Source organism: Pelophylax lessonae, assembly GCF_965119305.1.
Source record: "Pelophylax lessonae genome assembly, chromosome: 5".
In the NCBI taxonomy this organism is placed as follows: domain Eukaryota; kingdom Metazoa; phylum Chordata; class Amphibia; order Anura; family Ranidae; genus Pelophylax; species Pelophylax lessonae.
Window position 1 is genome coordinate 534,039,793 of NC_138772.1, and position 18,604 is coordinate 534,058,396.

The 18,604-nt window shown below is 41.9% G+C and overlaps 1 protein-coding gene across 1 annotated transcript in view; it reads left to right on the forward strand.

The window, feature by feature from the left end:
• The window catches only part of KHDRBS3 (KH RNA binding domain containing, signal transduction associated 3), a 192,931-nt gene that overhangs the window by 72,797 nt on the left and 101,530 nt on the right, over nt 1-18,604 (forward strand). Inside the window, exon 2 of the mRNA XM_082258238.1 lies at nt 166-339. Within this exon, the coding sequence (XP_082114364.1) occupies nt 166-339 (174 nt within the window). The remainder of the gene's footprint in view (nt 1-165; nt 340-18,604) is intronic.

An 18,604-nucleotide genomic window follows, 5' to 3' on the forward strand; every position in this document is an offset into this window, starting at 1 on the left:
GGTTTATTTATTTAATTTTCCAAGTGTCATTCTAGTCTTTCCATAAACATTGAGTGTGTCTTATCATTCTTTGCAATCTGTGTGTCTGCACATGGCAGGTTTTGGTGACTGAGTCCTGCTTAGGTGACATTGTGTGACTTACAATTGGGCTTTGTTATGTCACAGATCATCTGAAATCTTCATACGATGCCCCTCCAAGCAAGACTGACTCACTTCCTGAGGAAGGGCTCAAATCAGGCACACTTGACAGCACTCAAGATGCCACCAAGACCCAGCAGCAGCCTCCTTTAATCAAGCATGCAGCGAAAATGATTCTTACACTGCTGGACTCCATTACAGGTGACCCCTTCACTACCACCGACACCATCAACATCAATTTCTCTGTGCGCCCAGACAGCCAATGTTTAGCCTCCAAACACAATGTCTTGCAGGGAAAAATGTCATTTACTTCCATTACAGGGAAATACGGAACTGCATTTAAAGAACTGCAGGCAGATACTCAATGTGGTATTTAAACAAAAAAAGAATAAAAGTGTAATATATTACATAGTTACATAGTTATAGTTAGTGAGGTCGAAAAAAGACATCAGTCCATCCAGTGCAACCTATGATGTGTGTGTTTGCTGTTAACCGTACATTGTATACCCCTGTATGTTGTGGTCTTTAAGGTGCCCATCTAGTAGCTTACAAATCCTTAGATGTGGTGGCTGCACCAGTTTTCTTTTTCAGTCTTTTTTTTTCCCCCTCTGTATTCTCCTGGTGATCTGGCCAGTAACGCACCTTCTGTATTAGAGTGCCCCCACTCTGAATGAAGGAGCACAGGGGGTACAGCAGACAGCATCATTGCCAGTCGGGAGGGTTAGATGTACTAGCAGATTTAAAGGGTAACTCCACTTTTGTGGGGAAAAATAAATAAAGAAAAAATAATATAGCGTATACAATTGTGACACAAATCATATTGTAATTGAATGTTATCGCAAATTCCCTTTCCTTTTCAATCTGCAGCTGTTGTAATTTTCTGAAAATGCCATACAACTTTGCCGCCTGGAGCTGTTCTGTACACAGAATGTATACTGACCACACCCCCAGAAACATCATTTCCTGCTTGTGTGATTGGCTCACCAATTTTCCCAGAAGTCTGCACTAAGATACAAGTCAGATTTCTGGCATCCCCTGCAAAAAAAATGTCATTTTTTGGTGAGATACTCCCAATAGGAACACATCTAAAGGGATGCAGGCCTGGCAGATTTCCTCATTAGAGCCCTGCAGGTGCAGCAGCTAATAGATTATTATGAAACCACTCGCATTAGACCCACTCAGCACAGAGGAACAAACAATGATTTCTTCAGAATAACAAAAGGTCGGAATCTGCAACAAAGTTTGTTAAGTCCCTGTGATGTACAGAGATCACCCAGAGGGGAATGTTTTTTTTTTTTTTTTTATTCTACACAAAAGTGGGGTTATGCTTTAAATGCACAAACTAGAGCTGAACTGCAATATTCTATATGTAGTTAAAGCAGAGTTTTTTTTTTTTTTTTTCCTTTTGGGATAAACATTTTATATAATAAAATAACAGCTGATCATTGTAAACACCGGTGTCAGTGTTACATGGTTTGTCTCATCCCTGTAACTGAAAGAGAACTTGTTCTGTTGAAAACCAACAGACTCACTGGCTGGATCTGGCTGGATCACCAGATGAAAATAGAAGAAAGATGAAAATAGAAGAAAAAAAGCCTAGAAAGGGAAACCAATGCAGCCATCACATCTGAGAATTGGTAAACTGCAACATAAATTAAAGCGGTAGTAAACCAGTGGGAATTTTTATAACATTATATATATATATATATATATATATATATATATATATATATTTTAGCAGAGACCCTAGAGATTAAAATAGAGATTGTTGCAATATTTTTTTATCACAAACGCAATTCTTTGGGAAAAAAATTAACTTTTTAGAATTAAAAAAAAATGATTGCTCTCACTCTAACGATTGCGGCGATACCTCAGATGTGTTGTTTGAACACCGTTTACATATGTTAGCTCGACTTGCACATGCGTTCACTTCTGCACGCAGGGACGGGGCGCTTTAATTTTTTTTTCCTATTTATTTTATCTTTTATTTTTTATTTTTACACTGTCCTTTTTCTATTACAAGGAATGTAAACATCCCTAAGCAGGACAGGACCTCTTTAATGTGAGATCTGGGGTCAAAAAGACCTCACATCTCACATCTACACTAAAAAACAAAAAAGTAATTTTTTTTCATGATGAAAAAAAAAATGGGCTCTTTAAGGCCAATGCTAGTAAGAGGTGTATGATGTCGCTCTGGTCCTCCAAGGCCATAGAGTGGAGTGGGGGCCATCTTACCCTCACTCGACTTCCTGCCTGAGGGGACAGCAGACCGGATTGTTTTCCTCGCAACTGATGGCTTCGGTAAGCGGGGAAAACAACCAGGAAGCGGCAGGAGGGGGGGTACCTCTCCCCCACCCATAAAGGTGATCCCGTGGCGAATCCATCGCTGGGACCACCCTTATGTTAAAGCAGACCGCTCGCCATGTAATAAAAAAACTGGGGTTATGGCAGCTATCTGCTGCCATACCCCGGTATTTAACGTCAAATGACTGACATAAATACATGGTGGGTGGTCCATAAGTGGTTAAAACTAAGCATTCCAGTGATGGGGTGTCACCGCTGGAGGCCACTTCCATCTACACCTGGTCTTCCTTCCGGTTCAGCAGACTCCGGGTGTGTGACTGACTGGAGCCGGGATGACATCGCTCCCGCGCATGTGTGTAGGAGCTGTCATTTATGGCACAGGACTCTGAAGGAACGGCCCGGGCAGCCGTTCCATCAGAGCGCATGCGCCGGTGACATCATTGGCGCAGTATACAGTAAATATCTCCTGAATCGTGCACGTTTAGGAGATATTTACAGTACCTTTAGAAACAAGTAAGAAATTGGAGTTTACTACCATGTAAATACTGCTTTACCACTTGAGTACTACAACAAAAAACAAGAGAAGGGTGCACTGATCTAGTGCAATACCATTAAACCATTTATTGAAGTGTAAAAAAGGTATCATACATTATACTCACAAACACAGGTTGCAAATTGGCATGAAAAAATACTAATGCAATCAGGTGGACATGGATTCATCCAGTGCTAAAGAGGGGTATGGATAGCATCCATGCAGGTATGGCTGACATGTTTTGAGAGAGAACCCTCTTCATCAGAGCCATCAGGCTGGCTCTGATGAAGAGGGTTCTCTCTCGAAACACGTCAGCTATATATAATATATGAAGTATAATACCTTTTTTACTCTTCAATGAATGGTTTAATGGTATTGCACTAGGTCAGTGAGCCCTTCTCTTGTTTTTTTCCAGTATATGTGGACATCCATGGTCCTGAGAGGGCAGCAAGAACCTAGACACTACCAACACAGTCTTTTCCCTTAAGGGCAGCACCTGAATTACTTGGTTTTAACCACTTGAGTCCCTGGGCCTTTTTTTTATTTAATCCATTAGCGTCCGGGAGCCTTTTTTTCATTTTTGGAGAGGTCTCAGTTCTGCAAATTGTTGAAGGAATTCAGAAAAGTTAGATTGACACTTTTGTAGTGGTAGGGCCCTTTTTAGGGGCCTGCGCAACATCAAGGTTCAAAATATCCTGCTGCCCATGTTGGTAGCTTTACCAACACATGCAGAAGATTCATGCAGTTCCTTAAAGCACCGATTTTACAAAGTAAAAGTATTATTGTGCCAAATTCTTAAAAAATGAACTCCAGTTTGTAGATAGAAAAACTGGAGGTAATTAAGACCAGGTCTAGATTGGCGTACAGAGACATACCAAGGTGTCCGTCTCTGTACGCGGTATACCAGAGCTGGAATTCTACTGCTGCTTCTTCTTCCTCTCCCCAACTGTCACTGGTCACTGATCATTAAGGGTGCTGTTGGCTGACATCCTCCTAGAAACCATTGACATTGGTTGAGGCCCAGTGAAGAAGTAGCTGGTTATCTATTGGCTATGTATCTGCCCACTGTCTGCCATCAATACCAAGGGGAGAGGACCTGATGGAGATCTTGTGCCTGTGCCCCCATCATTTTTTTCAGAACAGATGGGGCTTTGGTTTGGTAGCAGATATTACTAATATATTTTTATTTCCTAGAGTTTTTTTAACCACTTTTTTAACCACCGGCCCTAATTCTTACAAGTTAAAATATTTTTTTTTGCTACAAAATTACTTAGAACCCCCAAACATTATTTTATTTTTTAGCAAAGACCCTAAAGAATAAAATTGAGATGGTTGCAATATTTTTTATCACACCATATTTGCGCAACTCTTACAAACTCACTTGTATTAAAAAATAGGAAAACAGTAAAATTAGCCCAATTTTTTTCTATAATGTGAAAGATAATGTTACGCCGAGTAAATAGATACCCAACATGTCATGCTTCAAAATTGCGCACGCTTGTGGAATGGCGACAAACATCAGTACTTAAAAATTTCTACAGGTTACCATCTTAAGCAGGCCATACATGATGCGAATTTCGTTCGAAAATCAAAATTGCCAGTGAATTCGAATGATTTTCGTATCGTTAGTGTGGTATGTGCAACATGCGATTTTCGTACGACAGCAAAAATTCACATATCCAACATGTTGGGTTTTTTTTTGCGAAAATTGGCCAAATTTCTTATCATTAATGGGGGAGTTGCATGATTTCACCTAACAAAACACAGAACAGTAGGGAGTGTGTCCAATAGAGATGTGGTTAAAAGGCACAAAAAATAGTGTTTGGTCGTACGATTTTCGGATCACATTGATGGTACACTCGATGATGTACACGAGTGCTGCTTGTGTTTATCGCACGATAAATCGTACGAAATTCGAAACGTCTATGGCCTGCATTAGAGTTACAGAGGAGGTCTAGGGCTCAAATTATTGCTCTCGCTCCAACAATGGCGGCGATACCTCACATGTGTGGTTTGAACACCGTTTACATATGTGGGCACGATTTGCGTATGTATTCGCTTCTGCGCGAGAGCTAATAGTGATGGCGTGCTTTAATTTTTATTTTTTTTTTAGTTTTGTATTTATTTTGTTTTTTATTTTTACACTGTCCTTTAAAAAAAAAATGGATCACTTTTATTTCTTTTACAAGGAATATAAACATCCCTTGTAATAGAAATAAGCATGGCAGAACCTCAAAAAGACCTCAGATCTCACATCTACACTAAAAAACAAAAAAAAATCATTATGAAAAAAAATGGGCTCTTTAAGGCCATTGCTAGGAAGTGACGTATGACTTCGCTCCAGTCCTCCAAGGCCATAGAGTGGAGTGGGGGCCAGCTTGCCCTCACTCGACTTCCTGCCTGAGAGGAGAGCGGATTGGCTCGTTTTCCCCGCTACCGGCAGCTCTGGTAAGCGTGGAAAACGACCGGGAAGAGGCGGGAGAGGGACACCTCTCCCACCACCCATAAAGGGGATTCTGCAGTGAATCTGCCGCTGGGAACACCCATATGTTAAATCGGACTGCCCGCAGTTTAACAAAATACCGGGGTTACGGCAGCTATCTTCTATCTGCTGCCATGACCCCGGTATTTAATATCAAATACCGACGTAAAACTGCGGCGGGCTGACTCTGTAAGTAGTTAAATGAAATTGTAAAAAAATTTGAAAAAGAAAAATCATTTTTCTGTAATTTTTCCCAACACAACATTTGCAAAATTTAGGCACCCCCATGTATTCACCCCAATACCAATTATTAAAGTCAGCCAAATAACATTATAATATAGAACTGTGATTTCTGTGTAAAATATTGGTATGGTAAAGCTCAAAGTAAACACTTCCACACACTGCAAAGCCCATGAGGAAAAGTAATAAATTTTCATGATCTGTTAGCAAAACAGGAATTTGGAATTTTTGTTTCTTACAATTTTTCAGTTTATTGTGGGATTTGGTGATCAGTGAACACCAGATCAAAAGCCCCCATACAGCTGTGCAACAACAGTTGACTTCTAATAGTTTCCCCAAACTCGCTCATCCATGTCTTTATGGACTTTGCTTTGTGCACTGGTGCGCAGTCATGTTGGAACAGGAAGGAGCCATCCCCAAACTGTTCCCACAAAGTTGGGTGCATGAAATTGCCCAAAATGTCCTTAATAGTTCCCGTCACTGGAACTTCACTGGAAGTGGCCAAGCCCAACTGGCCAAGCCCAAACCCTATAAAACAACCCCACACCCTAATCCCCCCTCCACCAAATTATTTGGACCAGTGCAAAAAGCGAGGTCCATAAAGACATGTATGAGCGAATTTGGGGTTGAGAAACTTGACTGGCCTGCACAGAGTCCTGACCTCAACCCGGTAGAACACCTTTGGAATGAATTAGAGCGGAGACTGGGAGCCAGGCCTTCTTGTCCAAAATCAGTGCCTGACCTCACAAATGTGCTTCTGGAAAAATAGTCAAACATTCTCACAGACACACTCCTAAACCTTGTGGACAGCCTTCCTAGAAGAGTTGAAGCTGTTATAGCTGCAAAAGTCAACTCAATATTGAACCCTATGGACTAAGACTGGGGTGCCCAATAAAGTTAATTTGCTTGTAAAGGCAGGCGTCCCAATACTTTTGGCAATATAGTGTATTTGATAGGCTAAAGAGAAGCTCGATGTTAGGGTTTACATACACTGACATCCCAATTACTCTATACAGCCGAATAGCACAGCAGGTGTGGGTGGTTTACAAGAATATACTTTTTATATGTTTAGCTGTTTGTACAGTGTTAACCTTTTTGTTCACATTACTCAAAATTCCAAACTAAAGGAAAATAATAGGCAAATATTTGTCTAAATCCATTCTTCATGTGTTTTCTTCCTTAAAACTTGGTGTGCTTTGTGTATTTCTTCCAGATCTGTGCAGTAATCCAGTGTGAGACATTTCCTTCCTGTAATAAAGACTGCTCACTGCTGCTCTCTCTCCTTGTGCAGGGTGACTGGTCTTGTCTCCACCTCCGTTTGGCTGATAATCGGTGGCCGATATTAATTTTTTTGAAAGTATCGGTATCGGCCACAAACTTGGCCGATATGACCAATATTTTCTTAAGGTAGGGCCTATTGGGCTGCCTCCAGAGGGGAAGGGGGGGTGGGGATTAGAGCGCCACCTGATTACACAGAGCAGGGTTCTTCTGCTTACCCGGCGCAGGCGCTGTTATACGAAGTCCCGCCTCCTGGACCGGCTCCTACCTATGATAGACAGCAAACTAGTGACGTCTATCATAGGAGCCGGTCCAGGAGGCGGGACTTTGTATGACACCTGGGCAATTTTTTTCATTGTTTGTATGTTCCTTGTTGTGACCAATTGCCGCTACATGTGTCAATTTTTACTTCTTTAAATAAAGGATTTAACTTTTTAAGCCTTATACCACCTGGGGTCCTTCCCTACTTTTTTGTATAGCAATTAGCTATCCTTTCTTTTGTTACTTTGTATGACAGCGCCCATGCCGGGTAAGCAGAAGAACCCTGCTCTGTGTAATTGCTCTAATCCCCATGCACTGGTTACTCTGCATTGGATGGGGGCATTGGTCACTCTGCATTGTTGGGGGCACTGGTCACTCTGCATTGTTGGGGGCACTGGTCACTCTGCATTGTTGGGGGCATTGGTCACTCTGCATTGATGGGGGCACTGGTCACTCTGCATTGTTGGGGGCACTGGTCAGTCTGCATTGGATGGGGGCACTGGTCACTCTGCTACATTGATGGGGGCACTGGTCACTCTGCTACATTGATGGGGGCACTGGTCACTCTGCTGCATTGATGGGGGCACTGGTCACTGTTCATTGGACATGTGATTGAAATTGCAGAATATCGGCCGATACCAATACTTTGTGACCAAAAAATCGATATCGGCCCTAGAAAAACCATATCAGTCTATCCCTAGTCTGTAGTGAGTGGAGCCTGTTGGGCTCCACCCACAGTTCTGCTCTCTACACAGTCTATGCAGAAAACTGTAATGTCACTCCTACTTTTCAATGGTAATATCTAGATTCCAAAAAGATTTGGTGAAAACTGTGTGTATTTATATTCTTTGTGGCCTTGAGGAATATTTATTTTTTTTGCCCAATTTTTTGTCTGATTGCAGGCCTATTGCCAAGCATACCCACTGCAAGGGTCTCTTATAAAAAAAATAGAGTCTGATGTAGGTTATTATGACAATGTTTTGATCTAGGAAGTTGATCCAGTTGGGAAGGGGAGACATAAGACTTTTTTTTTCTTCTGTATGTGTAACGCTCCTGCGTTTTATGTATGATGTGGATTTACAGCTGCAGAAATATTCACTGCAGTAGTCATGTAGAGAAACGCTGAGACACCAATCCCAACTCCCAAAGACTCATCATGTGTGGATGATCTCAATTCAGCAAGCAAATACACACTCAATAAGATGTTCCTAGAGTGACTTATGTATATAGTAACACAGTGATGATAGGCTGAAGAGACAGGTTGGGTAGAGGTGGTGATTTAAATAGCTGTTCAGTCCGGCGCTCAGTGATGACAGCATCAGTCTTAAAGGTAAACACACCTATATGTGCTTCATCTATCTAGGTAGATGGAAAGCACCCGGAAATGATGTGATAGGAGGCACTGAGAGTGCCAGAACCTTACAGTATGGCAAAAATTTCCAAGAGTTGCCGATAGGTTGCTCATAACCAACAATCGGAGTTGAACCTGCCTTGGAAGATTAAATCTCAAAATAGATAAATCAGGTATGTGTGGAGCACAATGGAATCAGGCTCACATAGACTACATAGTAATGAGAATAGGGTCAATTGAGTAGACAGCAAATGTACTTCTACATATAGAGATTTCCCTTCCTCTCCCCCTCTAGATTATGTCCTAGCTTGATTTATTTTTTTAATTTTAGCTTGTCCCTGTAGCAAGAAACATGTTTTATAAATCCCTGTGATGTCATGCCCAGGCTTTTAAAATGATTACAGGTGGAGCTTTAAATACTTACTTGCAGTGTTTTTTTCCATTATAAATGATTTTTCAGTTATTTGCCATGCACCTTTGAACTTGCTAGGACATTCAGCCACTCCAGGGGGAGTAATTTATCTAGCACAGCCCCTTCCTCTTTGTATATCAAAGCCTGCTTCTCTTCTGGTAGTATCTAATGACTGTCTATGCTGGCCCAACATCTTTGTCCCTTGCCTTACATCACTTCATTACAGTTAATGTAGCTGCTAGAGGAGCAGTGAAGAAGAATGCTTTAAAGTAGCCATTTTCAACCAGAGTGAGCTCTAAGGTTTCTTCAGAAGTTGCTTGGAGTTCCATCATGTATGGTTGAGTGACCTCCAATTTGATGATGCCTGCAAAGTTCCAGGGCCGAAACCATATGCCAAAGCCAGCCAGCAAGGATCTTTTTAGCTGTCTGTATTTGTGGCATTCTGACCACCACTTTAATGGGGCGTCCTTCCCCCTGGCCACCAATTTAAGGGCATTTTTCATGCTGTCCACCAATTAGTTTGTTTTATCAGGGGTTCCCCAAGGTCTGCAAATTATGTCAAGGGTTTCTCTGGGGCCAACGATTGAGAAAGGCTACTATAGGGCATCACCTAGGTGACAGCTCTAACTCTTCTTGCTTATGTCACATCCAAAATGGCAGCACCCAACAGAAGCCTTGGGTCTTTTGAGTGTCTACATATAGGAGGCTTTTACAGGGAAATAAATCCATAAAACAAATTCTAGCACATACAGTGGCCATACAATGCGATTAGGGATGATCGAACGGTTTGGGTCAACCATCGGTTCAACCCGAACATTGGGTGTTCCAAATTCAGCCGAATTCCGAACTTTTTGAGGTAAAAATTTGGAATTCGGCCACCAGACCCGCCCAAAATGCAATGGGATAGGAACTGGGCTTTAAAAGCCCATGATTGGCCCAGAAACATCAGTAAAATGTGATTGGAGTGACTAGGGGGTCCAGAGGCCAATCAGGAGTGAATACGCCCCCCAGTATATAACATAGCCCCGCCAAAACTCTAGCACTGTAATACAGAGGCAGTGGAAGAGAGTGGAAGCTTTGTGTTTCTCCTGCTGCTTGTAAAGCTCCAGTGTCATTTTGCAATTATTAGTGTGAGGAAAGGGATATGCAGTGTAGTTAGGGTACTATATACCACTATAGTTAGATTCAAAAATCTAGTTTTTGTAGGGATAGCTTTAAGTGTCAGGGTGACCGTAGTGTAGTTTAGGTTGAACTGATTCTGCCATGTCAGGGTGACCGTAGTGTAGTTCAGGGTGAACTGACTCTCAAAAAACGACAATTTTTTAGAACTTTTTTTTGTCTGATTCATAGTCCCTGGGGCATGACCCAGAACCCTAGGCACTTTTTAGGGGCATTTATTAGATTTTAGGGCTTCAAAATTGTGTTTTTTGATTCCAGAAGTTCGGATCCCGTTGATTTCAATGGGGTTCTGGAATCCGAACCAAACTTTTGGGAAATTCGGGTGTTCTGGCCGAACCAAACTTTTCAAAAGTTTGATCATCCCTAAATGCGATTAGAGAAGAGATTTAACCTTAGACTACGCAGGGGGGTTTTTACAGTAAGGGCTACACGATTGTGGAATTCTCTACCACAAATGGTAGTTACTGCATTAAGTATGGCTACTTTAAAAGACTCTTGGATGTACATCTCAAGGATCAAAACATTCAGGGGTATGTGAAATAATTGCGTCCACACACATCTACACAGGTTGAACTGGATGGACTATTGTCTTTATTCAACCTCAACAACTATGTAACTAAGTATATTCTTATGGAAAGATTGTTGTTGATATAAATGATCTGATGGCAGATTCTCTTTAAGCTTAGCTGAAATAGCAATCCACTTCACAAGCCGTACACAAGATGCATTACCCGTTATCTAGAGATTTATGTTTAATTTTGTAGGCGACAGAACAAGAGATCCTTAATTACTGATTGAAAGGACAATGGAGGAGGTTTTCCCATTGTTAATCACCTTCTTGTACATGCTGATTACAGACACGATGAAAGTTCCTTGAATTGTTTGACAAGCATAATTCATTCTTAGATCGTTACTTATTTAGCGGGCAAAACGCTTAATTTTCCTTTGAAGTGCCCTAATTCAGACAGGTGTTCACCACCTTCTACCTTTTAAATGGTTAATGAAGACTTTGAGACTTTCGGAATTAGAATTTCTTTTTTTTTTTTTAATGAGTACAATCTGAACAGAACTAATCTCTTTTGGATCATTACTTCACCTAATCACAAAGTCTTTTTTTTTTTAATTCAAATCCTGGCAGAATTCTAATTGGCGGTTCTCTGGAGCTTGATAATTGCATACAGTATCAAGCCTTTTTTTTTTTTTTTTGCTGTATACCTAATGGCCTCTGCAATTAAGGGAGAAATGTAGCTTAACCCCTCGGGCTGATCTGCCTAAAAGAAATCATTGGAGTTCTCATTATTCAGCCATTAAGTATACTGAGTTTGTTTGTAGAGAGACATGACAGAAAATTTGTAATGTCTAGAAACTTTTGTCTTGGTCTCCTTGGTCAGGTTCAAAAGAAGAAGTCAAAACTTCCAGCAAGCAGAAGTGTGATTTTCTTTTTATGTCTATATGCTTACTTATTTTACCAAACTTTTTTTGTAAAAAAAAACCTCTAGAAATCCCCCCCCCAAAAAAAAAAAAAAAAAAAAAAAAATTGGCAATAAATATATGATAAAAAACACACCTTTTGCACCAATATACAACTTTAATTGGAGCTGCCCCATAGTACTTGTTTTCCACCACTCACTTCCTCTGAAGCCAGGCTGTCATGGACCCCCCCCCCACCTTGACGTCTGTGTTTTCCTTCTCCTTATGGGTTTCTGTCCACAGAAACAGACAGAAGCCTGGAAGACGGAGAAGGAAATCACAGAGAGCAGGGAGGATGGAACCGGGGAAGATGAGTTGGAACGCTTTTAAAGCCAGACCCAAAAAAATATCCCGAAAACAGGATCTTATATGATCGAGTCCTCTTAAAAGTGATGGATTCACCTATCTTCAATTGCAAGTCCTCCTGGATGGAGAGGGGCCCTGGTTGGGTCTTTGAGCCACAAGCGATATTGACCTTGCATAATAGGGGGTCACCACTATTTGGTAAGCAAGCACTCTATAAGGTGTAGGTGTTTACTCGGGATCACGCACTTTCTCTGGGGATGGATGGTGCACTAACCATTTAAAGGACTTGTTCTTTCTTTCTTTCTTTCTTTCTTTCTTTTCAATATTAACCGCTTGCCGACCGCCGCAAGTACATATACTGCGGCGGTCAGCCCCGGCCAGGCAAATTGACGTATCGGTACGTCACTAGCCTTTGAGCCAATAGGGGGCGGGCACGTGCCACCGAAGGCGCACTCCCGCCCCCGCTCGTTCCCGGACACCTCAGCGCGAGTGACCGGCGGACCCGATGTCCGCCGGTCACTCGCGATCGTTGGTTACACCGGGAGAAAGGCAGGCGGCAGCCGCCTGTCAGTCTCCCCTGTGTAACAGCACAGATCATACGTTCCTGCTATGTAGGACCGTTGATCTGTGCTGTTACACACAGCCACATCCCTGCACAGTAAGAAACACGCCCCTAGGGACACACTTAACCCCTCCTTCCCCCAAAAAAGTTAACCCCTTCCCTGCCAGTGTCATTTTTACAGTAACAGTGCATATGTATAGCACTGATTGCTGTAGTAATGTCACTGGTACCCCCCAAAAGTGTCAAAAATGTCAGTCAGGGGTCCGTTCTGTCCGCCGCAATGTCGCAGTCCCGCAAAACAAAATCGCAGATCGCCGCCATTACTCGCTAAAAAAAAAAAACAACAAAAATGACAAAAATCTTTCCCTTAGTTAGTAAACATAATAACTTTTGCGCAAACCAATCAAAATACGCTTATTGCAATTTTTTTTACCAAACATATGTAGCAGAAAACAAATTGGCCAAAAATGTTAAATTTTGATTTTTACATTTTTTTTTGGGGCATTTCATATAAAAAAAATTGAAAAATATTGTTGTTTTTGCAAAATTGTTGCTCTTTTTTTGTTTATAGCGCATGATCAAAAAATCGCACAGGTGATCAAATACCACCAAAAGAAAGCTCTGTTTGTGGGAAAAAAAGGACATCAAATTCATTTAGGTACAGTGTCGCACGACCGCGCAATTGTCCGTTAAAGTCACGCAGTGGCGAATCCCAAAATAGGGCCTGGTCAGGAAGGGGGTAAAATCTTCCAGGGCTTAAGTGGTTAAGCACAACTCTATAAGAATATATATTTTTGGTGCTGTGTGTGTCTCACAGGAGAGTTGCTGCTGTAGTCTTTTGTGCTGTATGGTATTAGCGCGGTTTTCAAACTCTTTTGTAGTTTTATATATTCAAACTATCCAAAAACATTGATCATATGAACTTTTAAGGTGCCCCAGAAAGATCACAGCACATTAACACATATTTAAAATTTGGGGGAATAATTATCCCTTCAAAGCTTTATTATTACTTTGTAAAGACATACAAGGGGTTATTTACTAAAACTGAAGAGTGCAAAATCCGGTGCAGCTCTGCATAGAAACCAATCAGTTTCCAGGTTTTTATTTTTCAAAGCTTAATTTAACAAGCCGAAGTTAGAAGCTGATTGGCTACCATGCACAGTTGCACCAGAGTCTAAGTGCTCCAGTTTTAGTAAATCTCCACCAAATTAGCAGAACTGACAAAATTCCACTCTACATGGGTTATTACTTTTTGCTGGATGTACCATCATTTGGCTTTCAGTCCACACAAAACGGGACAAAATCCCCTTTTCATAGTAATGAATTGGCTTGCTGCTTCACTGAAGATCCCTCTATGTGTTTCTCAGTGTCAGTAACCTGCTTCCTCAGGACGGCATGCAGAGAGGTCATATACTGTGTTATATTGTATAGTAAAAAGTGAAACAAAATAACAGCCAAACAAACAATGGTATTATACTCACTAGGTATAGCCCATATTGACCAAAAACAGTTTTTCAGAACACCATATGTACATGGAATAACAGCATGTACAAGCTAGGCATACCCTGAGGGGCAGTCAAAAAGGCCCAAAACTTCCACCACCCTGAACCCCGTGCAGTCTTCACCAGGTACCCTCAATGTGCAGATGCTGGGAGCCCTAAATGGGAAAAGCTGGGTAAATAATGAGTTTTTGGTAATACAAAGAACCCGCGCTTGGTTAATATATTAAAAACAACGAGCAGCTGCTGTTCACCCAATAGGGAAATTGTCTGAAAAAGTATAAGTAATCACAGCACTTTCTTAAAATTGAAAACACATAAAATAATTTAAACAGATAAATATAAAGTGCTGAAAGTGCTAAATAGAAAGTGCTAGATGCAATAATTCCACATTTGAACGGAAGTGTAAAATAGATATACAATATATATATACCCTACACTATAATTCCCCCTCCACCAAATGGTTTGGACCAGTGCACAAAGCAAGGTCTATGAAGACATGGATGAGCAAGTTTGGGGTGGAGGAACTTGACTGGCCTGCAGCAACACACAAGTCTTTTCCTTCCTCTAGCCCATGGCTGGGCAGTAAAAGGAGGAGTTGAGGACTGCTGATCTGTCTGTCACTCTCCTCCTCTCAGGATATTCTTTGTTAGCACATGAACACCACAGCACAACTGGTTGGCACTGATCAAATCATTTGGTGGAGGGGGGATCATGGTGTGGGGTTGGCTCCTTAGTTCCAGTGAAGGGAACTCTTACGGTGTCTTCCTGTTCCCACTTGACTGCATACCAGTGCACAAAGCACGGTCCATAAAGACATGGTTGAGCAAGTTTGAGGTGGAGGAACTTGACTGGTCCTGACCTCAACCCGATAGAACACATTTGGGATGAATTAGAGTGGAGACTGCAAGCCAGGCCTTCTCATCCAATATCAATGCCTGACTTAACAAATGCACTTCTGGAAGAATGGTCAAACATTCCAATAGGCACATTCCTAAGCCTTGTGGACAGCCTTCCCAGAAGAGTTGAAGCTGTTATAGCTGCAAAGGGTGGGCCAACTCAATATTGAACCCTACAGACTAAGACTGGAATACCATTAAATTTTGTGTGTGTAATGGCAGGTGTCCCAATACTTCGGACAACATAGTGTATATAAATGGGACCTATTGTGGATTTGCACTCTTAACAAGTCAGAGCTAATCCAGAAAAAAAAGAGTATTATTTGCCATGATGCTGCTGGTCAATGCCCAGACTGTTGAATCAGCAGTTTATCTCTGCTTTTAGCATATATGTATATAATAAATTGTTTCCTGCGGTTTAATACTTTTACGGGACAGCTGTGAAGGTACTCGGAGAATTTCATCCTAATAACCCATCGTGGATTGTTATGTATGCTTTGGCAAATGTAACATCTGTATCCTAAGGTTTTAATCTTTTTTGCTTCGTTGCAAACCTTAATCATACATTTTACTTTAAGTTAAGCTATTTGTCCAATGCCACAACCTAGTGCCACAGAATGTAATCTGGTGGATTAGTAAAACACAAATCCTGATACCCTTTCAACCTTGAAAATCTGATTAAAGATCCTAGAGCCATTTGTTTAAAAAAAAAAAAAAAAAGTAATTATTCTGTCATATTATACGTAGTGCTGGATTTATGGAAACATACTGCAGGTTTTATGCGAAGGGTGGGTGGGGGGGGGGGGTTAGTTGGCAAGTGGTATTCTTTTACAAACACACAGGTTTATTCATACGACGTGCTTTGGAGTACTGAAGCGTAGCAAAGCCTGATATCACAGTTAAATCTGAACTTCAGGCAAACAGCTAAATGCAGAGATGAAATACATACACGAGAGTGGTTTTACTTGCAAAAGGATTTGCATTCCTATCCATCCAGTCCTGCGATTTATACAGCTATGCCACACACCACAGCCCTGTCTGGTAGGGAAGAGGACCTGATTTTTCCTAGTTATGGTTCAGTCACGCTTACAGGTCCCCTCGACAATCCCACCCTGTGATTAGACAGTTAACCACTTTACCACCGGAGGATTTTGCTGTCTTACGTCTGGGCCACTTTTTGCGATTCAGCGCTGTGCGACTTTAACTGAAAATTGCGCGGTCATGCAACGCCGTACCTAAACAACCCTTTTTTCCCCACAAATAGAGCTTTCTTTTGGTGGTATTTGATCATCTGTGCAATTTTTACTTTTTGCGCTATAAACAAAAAAAGAGCGACAATTTTGAAAAAACAACAATATTTTTCACATTTTTTTATATGAAATTCCCCCCAAAAAAATGTAAAAATTTAAATTTTTTTATCATTTTAGGCCAAATTGTTTTCTGCTACATATTTTTGGTAAAAAAAATCGCAATAATCGTATTTTGATTGGTTTGCGCAAAAGTTATTGCGTTTACTAACTAAGGGAAAGATTTCTGTTTTTGGTGTTTTTTTTTTAACGAGTAATGGTGGCGATCTGCGATTTTTTTTGCGGGACTGCGACATTGCAGCGGACAGATCGGACCCTTGACTGACATTTTTGACACTTTTGGGGGTACCAGTGACATTACTACAGTAATCAGTGCTATAAATATGCACTGTTACTGTAAAAATGACACTGGCAGGGAAGGGGTTAATTTTATTGGAGAGGGAGGGGTTAATGTATGCCTGGTGCTTACTAACATGTGTGGGGGGGAGGTGACTGAGTGACACAGGGACAGATCGCATGTTCAGCTATGCTGAACCCTGCAATCTGTCACTGCCTGTCACTTAGGAGATCCGCCCGCTTTGTTTACACAAGCAGGCGGTTCTCCACACTAGATTCCCCGACGATCGGGGAAGAGCAGCGGCGATCACCGCTACTCCTCCCCTGGCCCGACTCCCGCTGTGACTGAATACAGCGGGAGCGAGCCTCCGGCGGCGCGTGCGTGCCGCCGAGAAAGGGGAGTGTCTGGCGACGTAGGTCTACGTCGTCAGACCTACAAGAGCCACTTTGCCGCAGTAGAGCTCTAGTGAGCAGCGGTAAAGTGGTTAAAAAAGAAGCACCAGCAGTGTGTAGTGAACTCACTACTCAACTCGCCCGCCACCTCTAAAATGGATGCCACGGGCCTGCTTCTCCTGTCCTGTGCTCTGGCTCCTCTGCTTTCCGCAGCACGCGCTCTGCATGGCTGGGCTGGTTCACTCACTGCACAAACTGTGACAGCGCAGGCACGCGCTCTCCCCATCTGCCGTATGACGCGTCTTGTGATGTCACGCCGCCGGCACGCCTCCAACAGGAACTCCCTTTGTACCCTGGCCTGTCCCTGATTGAATAGGCACCACAAGGGAGCCTTTTGCTACCGTTGCATGGCGCCTCGGCCTATTCTTAAGATTTAGTGCTGTCACTGTGACTGCGCCGGGCCGTAAAAAAAAAAAACAAGACAAAACAAAAAGAGCTTTTTCACATGAAGGGGGGGGGCAGTGTAATGTTGGGGGGGGCATCTCCCCCTCCGCCCCCCCCCCCCCCTAGTGACGCAACTGGCTGCTTGCACTACAACACAACTAATTAGCTCCTTGTGCTGCTTTTTTGCTCACTCAGCCTGAGCTCTGCTGTATAGGAACTGCAAGAGGCTAATACAACATCAAGTGAGGTGCAAAAAAAAAAAGGTTTACAAGGTGTGTCCGTTTTCACCCGCCTGCATCCCATCCAATCTGGTCCGCTAAAATCAGACGGATGGGCGTTCCCCATCCATCGAGTGGATTGGATGACAGTCAGGTGGAAATGGGCAGGCCGACCGTTTCCATCCAAATGCCCCATAGAGAACAGTGGGCCTGAAAGGGCCCTTACACAACAAACAGGTAATCTTGGTGATTGTGCCATTCTGAGCCCTCCCATCTATTCATTACACCTAAGCCCTAATCAAAGGGGGAGTTCTTTGATCCACTGAAATGCGTTGGCTCATTTTCCTGTTATGAATTAATACCAATATTAAAAACTCCTAAACCCATTTTTGGTACTCTCTTTAGACTTGTTCACCAGGTTTTCAATTTTGACTGCAACATCACGAGCAGATGCTCCTTTACCACCTGTCTCTATCATATGACCTAACCCTTCCCTATAAATGTCCCTAAACATGTTTTTGTTTTTTCATATGAATCAAATGAGGAAATGAGGGGAAATTCACCTACCCTGTTCTATCCAACACAAAAAAAAAAAAAAAAATGTGGGGTTAGGCTTTACTCTAGCCCTCAGTCGCTCTGGGACCATTCACACTCATGCATTTTGGCAGCATGTGCTGAAAATCAAGCGGCAATCCAAGTTGCCGCAGTGCATGCCAATGTACCTGCTCTATTTGTGGTGCATTGCGTTTCCATTCACTGTGAAAGCTATTCATTGTTAAAACTGTTCATTATAAAAGCTATTCATTGTGAAAACCATTCTTTGTAAAAGCTATTCATTGTAAAAGCCATTCATTATGAAAGATATTCATTGTGAATATTATTTATTGTGAAAATCATTCATTGTGAAAGCCATTCTTTCTGAAAGATATTCATCGTGAAAATCATTCATTGAGAAAATCATTCATTGTGAAAATCATTCATTGTGAAAGCCAT